Source organism: Abrus precatorius, unplaced genomic scaffold (genome assembly GCF_003935025.1).
Source record: "Abrus precatorius isolate BTA unplaced genomic scaffold, Abrus_2018 Scaffold7, whole genome shotgun sequence".
Lineage (NCBI taxonomy): Eukaryota > Viridiplantae > Streptophyta > Magnoliopsida > Fabales > Fabaceae > Abrus > Abrus precatorius.
This window is the reverse complement of record NW_020874417.1, coordinates 14,027,525-14,043,081: the sequence shown is the minus strand read 5'-3', so window position 1 is coordinate 14,043,081 and position 15,557 is coordinate 14,027,525. Positions and strand designations below refer to the sequence as shown.

The 15,557-nt window shown below is 39.5% G+C and overlaps 1 protein-coding gene across 1 annotated transcript; it reads right to left on the bottom strand.

The window, feature by feature from the left end:
* Positions 1-615: 615 nt before the first annotated feature.
* LOC113871515 (RING-H2 finger protein ATL1-like) lies at positions 616-1,626 on the bottom strand. Its single transcript, XM_027508605.1, has one exon. It carries the CDS (start codon positions 1,624-1,626, stop codon positions 616-618), a length of 1,011 nt encoding a protein of 336 aa, XP_027364406.1.
* Between the last annotated feature and the right edge of the window lie 13,931 nt (positions 1,627-15,557).

The following is a 15,557-nucleotide window of genomic DNA, read 5'->3' as shown; positions in this document are numbered from 1 at the left end:
TTGATTCTTACAAGTTGGAAAAGATCTGACTTTGGAACAAGTGGCATCACCAATCCAAAATGATCGATCAAATTTTTACCTTCGTGTACCAGCATCTAAACACAATACACATGCAGTATGTTCAGAAATATAAATAAGGTGGTTATATATGATTTTGCTTTTTTAATGGAAAATAGCCCAAGTTGGGGCAACTTTACCTTGTATTCCCCTTTCCGGTAAATGGTTGATTTTTCCATTTCTAATGTTTAATTCTCTATAGCTCTTCAGATTTTGCTGGAATGTAGGCATGGGGTAACTTAATTTATGGATTTTAACCATAGTGAGAGAAGGTTTCTAGAGAAAGCTATTGTATATGCCATTTCCAGCCATTTGTAGCAGAACTGGACCTGACTTCAATCCCAAGCAATTGCATAAGCTCAAAAATATCAAAAGAGATATTAATTATGGTTCTAAAATAATATTTTTAATCCAATTTAATATCCGTGTATCATACAGTCCTATGCCCTATATTCATTTCAGAAATCAAATTTCTCTGCCTCACATCATAAACATTCAATTAAACTAGTTAACATATATAGGGCAACCAAAACGAAAAGAGGGTAGGATGAGAAATTTTCATGGGTCCAAATAAACAGGTAGCACAGCACTTATTGATCTCCTTCCATGGCCAAAAGAAAAGCATGATCTTTTTACTCTACCACTACCCCCAACACAGGTTTCAATGGTGCTAACTTCATGGACATGCCCATTTTGGTGCTGTATAGCCCCATAGAACTGTCTATTCACTGATGAGTCCATGGAGAAAGACCTCCTCATGGGTTGAACTAAGAATCTTTCATCTTTGGCTCTATCACCGACACACTCATCCCCCATGCTGGTTACTTTTTGAAACTTCCTTTCTTTCTTGCTTTGTGAAGAAAGACCAATAGAACGTGTTGGCAACTCTTCTTGTCTTGCTTCCAAGTTTTGGCCTCTACCATCTTCACTATCCAAATCAATCACAACAAATCCTTCATCAACACCAATGAGGCTTTCAATGTTTTGGCTTTGGTCCTGGGGGGAAGGCCTGGGTGTTATGAGCTGGTCAACATTGACAACATGGCTTGTTAAGGAAACATTTCTTCTACAAAGTGGGCAATGAACATTGTTCTGAAGCCAAACATCTATGCAATCAATGTGAAAGACATGGCTACAATTTGGTATAACCCTGAGCTTCTCATCCTCTTGAAACTCATTCAAGCAAATTGCACACTCACAAGAAAAGCTTCTCTCACCGAATTCTCTGACCCCTTCTTCTGGCGTGTAATGAATCACTGGGATCAACCTAATCACTGCTTCCTCTAGTCCTCTAGGCTCTGATGCTGTTGAGTATGATGGGTATTCACCTTGCCTAACTATAGATAAACGCCTTGTGTGATCAACACGGTGCTGCAAATTGAGGCAACACTTGATGACAAAGATGTAGTAGCCCAGAAGGAAGAAAGATGTGACCGTCATTCCTATTATAAGGATTGCTACGATGGGAGTACTTGTATGAGGAGGATTCCCAGTCTCATAAGGTGGTTGAAAATATGGGGAAAGTGCTTGTGGCACATGGAGTAGATGCCTTTGGCTCACAAAATCCATAAGCCAAATGGGTTCTCTTAGATCTTGGAATATATCACATTAATAGAGTCTCAAGACACTTTCGCTTGAAAATCTATCTGGTATGTTGAATGCTCTAAGAGAAGGGGACCAGGGTTTTTCTCCAAATCCAAACAGGGATATGGAGTGGTTAAAGAGAAGAAAGACTAGGATGATTTATAAACGAGGGTGGGGTATTGAGTAGACATGAGAACGTTTGAAATTCAACGAAAGTCTCTCCAAACGTGTTAACTCCTACCTCAAATTAACACAAAGCTTGCTTTCATGTTCAAATGCACATGGATCCGCATCTACTTTAACATTATTAGGTTCGGATTCACATTAAATTCACTCAAATATGAATCTATTTCAATACTGAGTTATAATTTTAATATATATTTAATTAGATATAATTTACATCTTAATTTTTGATAGTGCATAATGGTGATACTTTATAATTTTAAAAATATGCAAAGAGCTCTTTTTGTTATTTAGACATCTAATTTTTCCGTTGTTTCAAAAAAATAATCTAAATAATGTTTGCCATAGTAGAAAAAAAATAGATTTTAAAAATTTTTCTGTCTAAAAAATAAATAAATTATACACTTGAATAACGAAGATTTTTTTTTTCATACTTTAAAAGTATAAAATATTATGTTACATACTTTTAAAAGTCAGAATCCAAATTACACATAATAAATCATAGAAAGAAATAAAATAAATTCTTCTTTAATTTTAATGTTAAAATATGATTTAAAGTGATTTTTATAAACTTTCTAAATAAGTAATTTTGTATCCACTATAGAGTTGTCGTTTAGTGGCTATTGAATTTCTCTTTAATTTAAAAAAGAGACTTGTGGTTAGTCAAAAATAGTAAAATAGGATTTTTATTTTTATTTTTATTTTGCATCTAATAAGTTTCACGTTTTAGTCTCATTCAACTCTCCTGAGTAAAATAAATATTGGGTTTTTACGAGTGTTCATTGAGTTGGACACCATTCCTTGCCTTGGATTCAAGCATCATCTCCTATTCCTAAAATTTACGTAAAAATAAAAATATGAAAGAAGAGTACGGGTAGGAAATTATTTAAGACTTCAAATGTCACTGTTCAATATTTTGTTCTGTAACGTATGATTTAATTTTTATTGTAGACTCTGTTGACTCAGTGTTGGTCCATTTAGAATGATAATAGCAGTTAATGGATGACCAAGTCCTGACCAATGGAACCATCTGTTTGCAGCGATTAAGTGATAAATGTGTTGAATATAACGTTTAAATGTTTGAGGCCTAATTAATTTCATTGTCACTGGACAAGGAAGGTACCTATAATTATGGATGTTAAAACCGATTAACCCGTATCGGCTCGCTAAAAGTTCGCTTAAAAATGGGTTAATTTGAGCTCAACCCATTTAAGAGTAGACTGACTGGTCAATTCACAAAAAACTAAAAAATAAAAGTTAGTGAATCATTAAATTAATGGCTAGTCCATAAAAAATTAATAAAAATAATTATAATAAATAATAAATAATATTTTATATTAATAAAAATTAATTTTTTTTATTTTTTATTTTTAAAAAATAAATTTTAAGCCAGATCAGCCAGTCTGTTCTGACCCACCATTAGTTTGTATTTTAGTGAGTTGAAATGAAACAGGCTAAGCGAATTAGTAAATCTACAATATTCAGTCTAGTCTGCTAATTGTTTTCAGTACTTCGCGTGTTTTCTCTCTATTTTTTCCTAGTTTACTAAAACTTAGATCAGAAGTTCTAAAATATAAAGATTAATATAGTTAGTGTTTATGATATATAATGGTAGGAAAGAAATTAAATGAACCATGTTAATGAAAGATTGAGAAAATAAATGGAGGGATAATGATGCAAATTGTGCAATATGAAGATTTAAGAGGCCTTGTGCTTCTAATTTGACATCTCAACCATGAGAGAAAAGTCCCTAACACATTCTTCATCATATGAGGCAGCTCCTCCAATGAATCATTAATCACTGGCTTGACCACACTTTTGCCCTTATGTCACTACGACACCGCCACCACCACATTTGAGACGAACTCAATTTTTAGTTGATTTTTTATTAAACATATGTCACTGTGTAGTCCTTATTTTAATTTTATTTCTGCTTTTAATGTTATAATATGATAAGAAAATTTCTTATTATACAAAGTTGAACGCATTTATATGCATTAAAAATATATAGTACTGAATATTTTAATTTGTACCCTATGTATGTCATTGACCAAAAGCTGCCGAATAAGTCACACGTCAGGGGACAAAGATGTGAGTGGGGCTAATATTGCAATATTTTGCGTCCATAAAGGGTTAGAATTTCTAATAGCTAAGTCAAGTCCGTGTCTAGTGCTAATTTTTCTAAAGTAACCAAACTAGGAACATAACCTACGCACTTCAGACCCATTCACCGTTTTCTCTTTTCTAGGGCTCAAAATGTGTGTCTGATTTAGTAGTTTTTTGTTTGGTCCTCTACTCACTCAATGGTGGAGGGCATGATGGACTCTACGAGGAGAAAACCTCCTTCATGATTTGGAAAATACTCCCATTATTATTAATAAATTTCTCAATAATTACGTATAGAGTTAAACATTAAATAATAAAATAATCAAACTTTTTTAATAAATTAATATTAACTTATGTTTATGTATTGTTTTATAATATCTCTCATTTAACTTCTGTAATTTGAAAAAAATAGTTATTTTTACAGACAATTTTTTTAAATAATTTTCTTCTCTTAGAAAGATTTATCTAAAAGTTTATTTAAACTAAATTTAATTCAACTTTTTGAATTTATTTTCTTATTTAAATTTTTAACTTTTGATATTTATCTTTCATGCTTGTTGACTTGAGTTTTGTTATTTAATTATGCAATTTTTTCTTTAATTAAGTATAGATAATTACATGTGGAATAGGAAAATATTTAAGATGATTAAATTATAAAAATTAGCAAAAGTTGTTAACTGTAAAACATGAGATTATTATAGAAAAATATTACTTTATCAATATTTCATGTCCGTTATAAAAACATTACAACTTACAAATAATGAAAACGACCAGACAAATATTGAAATAAAAATGTCTAAAATTTTACTATCTATGAAAGTTTTACTTTACATTATTTTAGTGAATCAAGTTTTTCTGTATAATTTCAAAATTGAAATTTTTTTCAACTAGTCTTTCAAATATTTCAAACATAAATATCATTTGACTTTATTAAATTAGGTATAATTTTAAAAACTTTCATCTTTTTTTTTTTGTTGGAATAAAAAGAGGAGTCATTTTCACTCTTTACCCCCAGAAGCATGAAAAAAAAAGAAAGAAAGAAAGAGAAGATAGGTAACTTTAACGTGGTTTGTCATTTTTTATTTATATCAATGAAATCTTAACAAAATTTTATTTATTTTATAATTTTTAACTAAAAATAATTACAAATCTTTTCATCTATAATTTTTGGACAGATAAAATTTTAAATTCTTGCCTGATACACAATTATTTAAGTCTTCAATATATTCAAAAGATTACATGTTATTTTATAATTAAACATAAAATAAATTTTTAAATTTATCATATTTTTTATTTTTAAGTTTGTTTATGTACAACTTAGAAGAATAATTCACTTTAATCTAACAAATAAATAATGTTACATTTCTTTACTTTGTTATTAATTTAGTCTTTTTGATTTTATTGCAATCCTTGTTTATTATATAATCTGTTCCTGCTTGAGAAACGACTGTCTTTAAATCTCTGATCAGGCGTCCTTCTGATGATTTGCTGATATGGAGGGTACTTGCAAAAGGCACTCTGATGGTAAAGTCAGGATTCGGTTCTGAGCAATAAATGTTATTTAATGATGGGAAGTCAACCCCTTACCTGTATTTCTTACCTTTCTTTTATAGACATTTTATTGGGCTAATGGGCCTGAGTCAGCCTTTATACTGTGGCCCATTAGCCTGGTTTAAATAATATTTTATTTATTATCCTTAATTAGATTATTTACCTTTTAATCCTGACGAGGGGTACTCGGTCTAGTACGCCGAATAGGTATTCGGTTTCTTTTTCCTGTGGGTGGAACCGAGTTGATTCCTTTCCCAGTACACTAGCCCCACAAGTCCGGCGAGTTGCGAAGCAAGGGCTTTTAAATGCAAATGGTAATGTTACAATAGGTATTCGGTTGGAGTGTTTCTTACTATACCGAGAGGATCATTCGGTTAGGGTAAATTACAATACATCGTAGGGGGTGTCCGGTTTCGAGTGATGGTGACATTTAAACAATGTGTTAGGTTTTATACTAAGAGGTAATCGGTTTAGTAACAACATGATACAGGCCGAGATTATATTATAAATAATAAATTTGCGAAGGAATATTCTAGAATGTTAGTTTTGAGGGTTTGTCAGAGGGTATATGAAACGAAAGGGTGCTCCATCTCATCCGTTGATCTGGAAGGGATCTGACGGTTTGAAACGAAAGGGCGTCTTTTCATTTGCCCGACATCAGTCCCTTATAAATATGTGGTGGTCCCTGCATCCCTTTCTTACTCTTTTGCTCTGTGCCGAACCCTGCATTCCCTTGCTCCAAACCGACCAGTGTTCAGAGATCTTAGGCTTTTCTTCCCTACCGACTACTTGTAAGGTGCGTTTCACTTTTTTTTTACTTCTTTTCTATCATGGCTGATCGTATTGAGTGGGAGGATTCCCTGTCGAATGCCTCGGGGCCGAGTACCATTGAGGTCGATATTATGAACGGAACCGAGGGGAGTGGCGAAGTTTCGTTTATTTCAAATCGGAGGGCTGAAGAGGCACAGGTCGGGGAATGCAGTAACGAAGCCGAGACGTCAACGTCAAGTGATACTGATGCTCCTGAACCCCTACCGAGTACTAGTCCTCCCAGGGAGAGGCAGGTGTTTCCTCCCTGTACGGTACCTGGTTATGAGTGGGTGCATGGTGAGGTGGCCGCATACTTTTCTCGTTTTAAAAGAAATAAAAGTCTTCAACTCTTTGTAGATAATTGTGATATTTCTTTATGGGAGGCTTGTGACCCGTATCCTATACACCTTGACCCCTGTAAAGGGGATGAGGGCGAGAACCCAGACTTTGTTTTCCTGGGAGGTGTCGGAATGGCTGACACCTTCTTCATGTATGAGTACATATTTAGGGAATTAGGTATCAGGCTAACATTTGACGATTTCCAAATGGGGGTTTTGAGGGTATTGAATGTAGCGCCAACACAACTACACCCGAATGGGTGGGCGGCAATTCAAGCCTTTAGGATACTTTGTAAGTTCCATTATATAGAGCCTAGTGTAGGTCTTTTTCTTCATTTTTTTTGTACACGTCCATCTGACCTGGCGAGGTGGGTATTTCTAATAAGGCAACCCGAGTTGCCTTTATTTAAGCCATATGCTTCATCTTTTAAGGGTTTCAAAACTAGTTTTTTCAAGGTAACCGTGGACCCTGTAGGTAAAAACTATTTTTTTGATAGCGAGAATAATCCTCTGTTCCCTTTTCACTGGACTCGGGTGCCGCGCCGATACGACACATTCCCTGAGGATATGTTATCAGCTAGGGAGCTGTCGGATTTGCAATTCCTGAAGTCCCTTCCCCGGGACCTTCCTGCCCGACATGTAGTCCTCGTGCTCAAGTCTCCGTGTCCTCGTTGGGATATGAAGGGTATGCGTCATTTCGTTTCTAACTTGTATTTGGAATTGAGCTATATTGATTTGACTTGCTATTGTTAATGCAGGCTTAATGGCTCAGCGAGGTGTTGATGTGCCGACCTTCCGGTGCACTCTGAAGCAAAGAATGCCGGAGGGAACGCCTGTTGAAGAGCACCACCATCCTCATATTGACCAACTTCCTGAGGTGCCAGAACCTCGCCCTCCTCCCCAAGATGTTGTTCCGGCCGAAGGCCCTTCCAAGAAACACAAGGACAAGGGTAAAGGCAAGGAACCCGAAAGGGAAAGAAAGAGAAGGCATGCCCATTCGGGTGAGCCTGGCGGCGTTCAAGGGGCTCAGAAGCAAACCCGAGTGGTAGTTGCTGCTGAGGGAAGCAGTTCCTCTTCCCCTGTAGTTCCCTTGGACATGCTGGCCGAGGGCTTCCTGGTGAACGGGACACATGCCGATCGGCTCGCTGCTCCCAACCTGTTATCTGATGTAGGGAAAGAACTGGTCGACAGTTTGGACTTTGAATCACTATGGCGCTATTACGCAGAACTTCATGTACGGTCCACAACAATGCTCCAAAAGCTAGTTGTGGATCCTATTATCGAAGTTAAGAAGTTAAAGGCTGCCTATTCGGCTTCTGAAAAAGCTTTGGCAGAGAGTAGAGAGATTTAAGGCAGTCTGGACGAGACCGTTCAATTCCTGCAGGGTCAGGTTAACCAATACAAAGAACACTTCCAAATAATGGAAGACCGAGTGCACGCAGCCGAGGAGGTGACGAGGATCAAGGGGGAGGAGATGGAGGCGTTAAGGGCAAAGTCCTGTCAAATGGAGGAGGCTTTACGGGCCAAATCTGCCGAGATGGAAGAAGCCTTGGCGCTGGAAAAGCAAAAGGCTGAAACCGAGATGAGAAACTTTGCCGAGAAGTGTTCTCAGCAAGTATCTTACGAACATGAAGCCGATTTTAACCATGCTATTAGCCAGTGTCATGGATTCTGCCAAGTACCGACAGACTTTCATTTTGACATTACAAAGGACTCTTTTGGCGGGAGGTTCATTCCTTACACCGAAGTTGATGACGATGTAGAACCTGACGCCGAAGTGTCGAGACGCCTCCCTGAGGATGCTGCTAATCCTGAGGCAGCCGGTCCTGAGGCAGGGGAAAGGATAGAAAGTTAAATTATTTGCCTTCTGTATTCATGGGTCATTAGTGCCCAAATTTTGTAACTAGTTATTTTAAATAGAATTTTGTCTTCCTTTCTCTTATGGTTTGTATCTTGGTCATATACAACTTGCACTAATATTCGATATGCTTAATATACTCATCCTTAGCCGAATAGGGGACACGGGAGATAATTTCATCTTAAAAATTCAGCCTTAACCAAGTGATAACTAAGAGGGACTCGTAATTTGTTAATTTTGACCGAGTAGGGATACTCGGGATTGAGATAGTTCGACTTTAGCCAAGTGACACTTGGGAGGAAAATATGATTAATTCATCCTTGACCGAATGGGGGTACTCGGGAGGGAAATAATTCAACTTTTAGCTAAGTGAAACTTGGGAGAGAAATATAATGGATTCATCTTTGACCGAGTGGGGGTACTCGGGAGGGAAATAATTCATCCTTAGCCAAGTGAAACTTGGGAGGGAAATACAACTCATCCTTGACTGAGTGGGGGTACTCGGGAGGGAAATAATTCATCCTTAGCCAAGTGAAACTTGGGAGGGAAATACGATTCATCCTTTACCGAGTGGGGGTACTTGGGAGGGAAATAATTCAACCTTGCCCAAGTGAAACTTGGGAGGGAAATACAATTCATCCTTTACCGAGTGGGGGTACTTGGGAGGGAAATAATTCAACCTTGCCCAAGTGAAACTTGGGAGGGAAATACAATTCATCCTTGACCGAGTGGGGGTACTCGGGAGGGAAATAATTCATCCTTAGCCAAGTGAAACTTGGGAGGAAAATGCAATTCATCCTTGACCGAGTGGGGGTACTCGGGAGGGAAATAATTCAACCTTGCCCAAGTGAAACTCGGGAGGGAAATACAATTCATCCTTGACCGAGTGGGGGTACTCGGGAGGGAAATAATTCAACCTTGCCCAAGTGAAACTTGGGAGGGAATGGCGCTTGAAAGATGTAGTGTATAAAAAACAATATAGGTGAAAAAGAAGAATTTTATTGATATGGTGCCTCGTTAAAAACCTTCTTAGGAAAACCCCTTTTCACTTTCTTTTAAGAGGATAAAACCTGGGATAGGAAAAGAGTACACCTGTGTATGTATTACAAGGTTTTAACTATAATAATGCTTCAAATGAGTGACATTCCAAGTTCTCGGTATTAATTTTCCTTCTAATGTTTCCAACTTGTATGCTCCGTTATTTAATCTTGCAGTTACCCGAAAGGGGCCTTCTCAGTTAGCTGCCAACTTCCCCTCTCACCGATCTTTGCGTGCGTCCCCGGTTACTCGCCATACCAGTTCGTTTTTGTCGTGGACTGATTTTGGAGTTGAATTTTCTAGCCATCATCCTTTTACTAGCCTCGGTCATAATGGCAGCGTGGTCACGTATTTCATCTATTAAGTCCAGGTTGACGGCCAGAGCCTCTTCATTAGCCGATTCTTTGAAATTCTCCCTCCTAAATGAGGGCTCTCCAATTTCTACTGGCACCATAGCATCAGTACCATAGGTAAGCCGAAAGGGGGTTTCTTTTGTTGTGGTCTGCGGCGTGTACCGATAAGCCCATAATATCTCAGGCAGCTTCTTTGCCCACTCTCCCTTTGCCGAACCCAACCTCCTTTTTAATTCATGTAAGATGACTTTGTTTGCGGCCTCGGTTTGGCCATTCGTCTGAGGATGTTCAACAGATGTAACTCGGTTTTTGATATGCAGGCCTTCTAGGAACTCATTGAACCGACGATTTGCAAACTGAAGCCCATTATCTGTAATTAGTGCATGAGGGAGACCGAACCGTGTAATGATGTTTTTTCAAGTGAATTTTTGTACGTGGTTGGTCGTGATAGTGGCTAGGGGTTCGGCCTCAATCCATTTGGTGAAATAGTCCACGACGACGAGGAGAAATTTACATTGCCCTTTTGCTAAAGGGAAAGGACCGAGGAGGTCCATTCCCCAAATAGCAAAGGGCCAGGGAGAGCTAATGTGGCGAAGAGTATCGGCGTGTTGGTGTAGGTGAGGGCCGTGTTGTTGACAGGGAATGCATTTTTTTACAAACAAATGACAATCTTGAGTTATTGTTGGCCAGTAGTATCCGGCTCTGAGCACTTTTGCTGCCATAGTTCGTCCGCCCGAATGGGTTCCGCAAATACGTTCATGAATTTCTCTCATGACGTAGTTAGCTTGATCGTCGTCTAGGCATTTAAGCATTGGGGTGAAAATTCCTCTTCGATACAATTCTTTGCCGAGAAGAAGGTACTTGGCTGCATGTGCTTTTATTTTCTTAGCTGCAGCTGTATCCTGTGGGAGGCTGCCATCAGTGAGGTATCGGATGAGAGGGGTCATCCAATTATGAGATGAATTTTCTATGTCCATGCATTCTTGTTTGGCGACACTAGGTTGGGAAATTTGTTGGTGAACCACGCTCTACAGCTGCCCTAGTTTTCGTTGGCTAGCCAGCTTAGCTAGCCTATCGGCTCGTGCGTTCATGTTTCTTGGTGTGTACCAACTACATACCTCCTCAAACTCGGCTTTTATTTTCTTGACCTCTTGGTAATATTTAAGCATGACCGAGTCTCTGATCTGATAGGTATCATTAACTTGTTCGGTTACAATTTTTGAATCACTCCAAGCAGTAATGCGTTTAACCCCCATCTCCTTTGCTAGCCTGAGACCAGCGAGTAAAGCTTCATATTCGGCTTGATTGTTGGACGCCTTAAATCCAAACCGGATAGACTGTTCAATGGCGAATGCATTCAGTCCTTCAAGAATAACCCCTGCTCCACTGCCTAATTGATTTGATGATCCATCAACGTGCAAATTCCACATGTCTGAAATGGTATTATGTTGTGTAGTGAACTCATTGATGAAGTCGGCTAACACCTGGGCTTTAAGGGGGCGTCGGTTCTCGAAATGGATATCAAATTGAGATAATTCAATTGTCCATGCCACCAACTGACCAGCCAATTCTGGTTTCCTCAAAATTTTGGCCATCGGACAGTCTGTACGTACCACCATCCGATGGCTCTGAAAGTAGTGTTTTAACCGACGAGCTGTGTGGACTAAAGCAAGTACCACTTTCTCCATTAACTGATACCGAGATTCAGGACCTTGGAGTGTCCTGCTAACAAAATATACGGGGTTCGGTTCAGGTGTTCTTGAAGTAAAACCGAACTGACGGCGTGATCGGATACAGCCAAATAAACAATCATTTCCTTATTTGGTGTTGGTTTAATCAACACAGGTGGTGCTGCCAGCACATGCTTGTATTGTACAAAGGCGTCCTTACATTCATTGGACCAAGCAAATTTTTGAGATTTCTTCAGCAATTCAATGAAAGGCCGAGACCTTTTTGCCATTACTGGCAAGAATCTAGCAAGGGCTGCAATCCGCCCGGTCAGTCGTTGCACGTCCTTGACATTGCGAGGGCTGGCCATGTCTATGATGGCTCTACATTTGTCGGGGTTTGCCTCAATCCCCCTTTCAGACAACATGAAGCCCAAGAATTTACCGCCAGCTACACCAAATGTACATTTTTCAGGATTGAACCTCATACCATGTTTTCTGGCTTCTCCGAATACCTCCTCTAAGTGGTCAAGATGTTGCTTCAACGCGAGGGATTTAATTACCATGTCGTCTACATACACCTCCATGCATTTACCCACTTGTTTTTCAAAAATTTTGTTCATGAGTCGCTAGTATGTTGCTCCTGCATTCTTCAAACCAAACGGCATCACTCGATAACAAAAATTTGCTGTTTTTTGTGACCGGCTGGGTACATTTGTATTTGATTATACCCAGAATAAGCATCCAAAAAGCTCAGTATTTTGTGACCGGCTGCACCATCGACCAAGGTATCAATGTTTGGTAGGGGGTATGCGTCCTTTGGGCAAGCTTTATTGAGGTCCGTGAAGTCCGTGCACATTCGCCATTTGCCGCTGGCTTTTTTAACCATGACAATGTTGGCTAACCATGTTGAATACCTGACCTCTCGGATAAAGCCAGCTTGTATTAGTTTGCTGGTTTCTTCTTTTACTGCCTTTGCTCTATCACCACCAATTTTTCTCCTCTTTTGAGTTATCGGCTTGGCTCCTTTATAGACCGATAAGTGGTGACAAAGAAATGCTGGATCAATGCCAGGCATATCCAAGGCTGTCCAAGCAAACAAATCGGCGTTATCTATTAGCATCTTTTGAAGGACAGCTTTTTCTTGTACGTTCAAACCGATCCCTAAATACGCAACTTGTTCTGGTTTTGCTCCTAGTTGGAAGGATTGTTTGTTTTCATTGGGCTCGACTCGATATTCCTCATCCACTCTAGGATCAAGCTCAACATCCAACTCTTCTTCCAACCGAGGGGATACAATATTGACATCTCGGTTATTCCCATGAAAGGGTTTAAGGCGTAAACTTGCGAAGTAACATTCCCTGGCTATTTTTTAATCAGCATTGACGGTAACAATTTGGCCTCTTTCAGACGGAAATTTCATGGCCAAGTGCAGAGTGGACACTATGGCCTTCAATTTGTTCAGGGATGGTCTGCCGAGTAGTATATTATAAGATGTGTTCGCGTGTACTACAAGATAAGTGACTCTTATGCGTTTGCCCTCATGCTCTGATCCAAACGAGGTATACAAGTCAATACACCCCTTGGTCTCTACTCGTTCCCCGGAAAAACCGACCAATGGCTCATGATATTCTTTGAGCTCTTGTTCTGAGATGCCTAATTTCTTGAATGTATTCCAGTATAGGATATCGGCCGAGCTTCCTTGGTCAATTAGTGTTTTTCGAACAGTGCAGTTAAGAATGTCTACACTAATTACCATGGGATCATCCTGTACCGGATCGACTCCCTGAAAGTCGTCGTCAGTGAACTTAATAGGCAGGATCCGGATTTTGCTGCCCAATGAAACATTATTAACCGAACGGACATGCCGAAGATGCCTCTTTCTAGCCGAATGGGTAGGTCCTCCACCAGCGAACCCTCCGGCTATGGTGACCCTTTTCGGATACTTCTCTTGTTCAAATCTTCTAGTTGGGGGCTTTCTGGACCTGCTCCTGTGTCGTCCAAATTTTTTGTCGTCGGATCTCTTTGGTGAATCAGGGTGGCAGCCTCTTCCTTTGTTAGATTGCCTTATGGGATCTGTCTGTACAAAATCTTTCAGGTGTCCACCTTTAATCAGTTCTTCAATTTTGTCTCTTAGTGCCGCACACTCTTCGGTAGTGTGACCCCTGTTCTGATGGTATCGACAAGACTTACTTTTATCTGCCCGAGGAGGAGTGTTAGCGCGTCTAGGCATTCTCAATATTTCTGTGGTCAACGCGTGATCAAGTATTCTGGACTGATTAGTGTTGAGCGTCGTGTAGGAAGGATACTTCGGTCCTCGAGGTGGTCGCTCAAGTTCATTTCCTCTGTCGTTCCCCCGCCTTGCTTTAAAGGTCTCCCTTCTTTCTACATTTTTTGAGTTAGATCCTTGATCCATCCGTACCTGACTCCGGTATTCGGATAATTCTTCCATTTGCATATACTTCACAGCCCGACTCCTTAACTCATCTAGGTCAATCGGGGTTTTTTTGTAGAGGCTATTAACGAAGGGTCTCGGCTTCAACGCTGTTGTTAGGTGGTGCATAGCTACTGCTGGTTCCAAGTTATGAATTGAAAGAGTCACTTTGCCAAAGCGTTCCATGAACGCTCTAAGTGATTCTCCTTTCTCTTGGCGAATATTGACTAAGGCCAAGGATGTTAGAGGATGGGGCCGGCTTGTGGCGAACTGCAAGTTGAAACGTCTTGTGAGAGTTGCAAACGAGTCGATGGAGAGAGGGGGGAGTCGGGTGAACCAACTAAGCGCAGGTCCTCGAAGTAAAGTAGGAAAAATTCTGCACCATAAGGCATCGCTTTCTGTGTACAGACCGACCTGCGTTGTAAAGATGTCCACGTGTTCTCCGGGCTCGGATGTGCCATCGTATTTGTCTATTGCCAACCCTCTCCAATTATCGGGCAGCTTAGCTTCCAGAATGCGGTGAATGAACGGGCTCCAGTTCACAAGGTCGTCTCGATCGTTTCCGATTACCGATTGATATACCTGTCTTGATTTTTCTTGCAGCGCTGAGGAATCCCCTTGATCTTGGATGACGGGAGTGGTTAGGGAGGGGACATGTGTCCTTATTTCTTCCCTTAGGCCGGCATTTTCCCTTCTTAGGGCTGAGAGTTCCAGTGCATCTCTTTTGCGCTCCTTCTTCATCTCCACCATTTCTGCCTTAAGCTGCCTCAGTACAGCTAGAATGCTTTCTTCCGTTCCTCCCTGCATCACCACTTCAGGTACTGGTTCCTCTGGCGTGACGCCCTCCATTTGTTGCCTAGAAGTCCCTTCCTGCTGGCTTCTCGTCATTACCATGCTTAATCCTGAATAATGAAGTTAATCGTGCCCCACGGTGGGCGCCAAAATGTTCCTGCTTGAGAAACGACTGTCTTCAAATCTCTGATCAGGCGTCCTTCTGATGATTTGCTGATATGGAGGGTACCTGCAAAAGGCACTCCGATGGTAAAGTCAGGATTCAGTTCTGAGCAATAAATGTTATTTAATGATGGGAAGTCAACCCCTTACCTGTATTTCTTACCTTTCTTTTATAGACATTCTATTGGGCTAATGGGCCTGAGTCAGCCTTTATACTGTGGCCCATTAGCCTGGTTTAAATAATATTTTAATTATTATCCTTAATTGGATTATTTACCTTTTAATCCTGACGAGGGGTACTCGGTCTAGTACGCCGAGTAGGTATTCGGTTTCTTTTTCCTGTAGGTGGAACCGAGTTGATTCCTTTCCCAGTACATAATCCATCAACAAATAGAATTTCTTTAACTTGTAAAAGGAATAACTTTTCTTTGACTGCTTCTCTTTTATTTTTCCTCATCTTTAGTGTAATTCTTTATTTTTAAAATATTTTTATTTGTTAATCAACAATAAAATTTTAAACTTAAGAATACATATTATATTATTATTATTATTTATTTATGATAATTTTGCAACTAATTTTTTTATAACAATAAAATTTAATATACTTTTTATTTGTAAGCATTA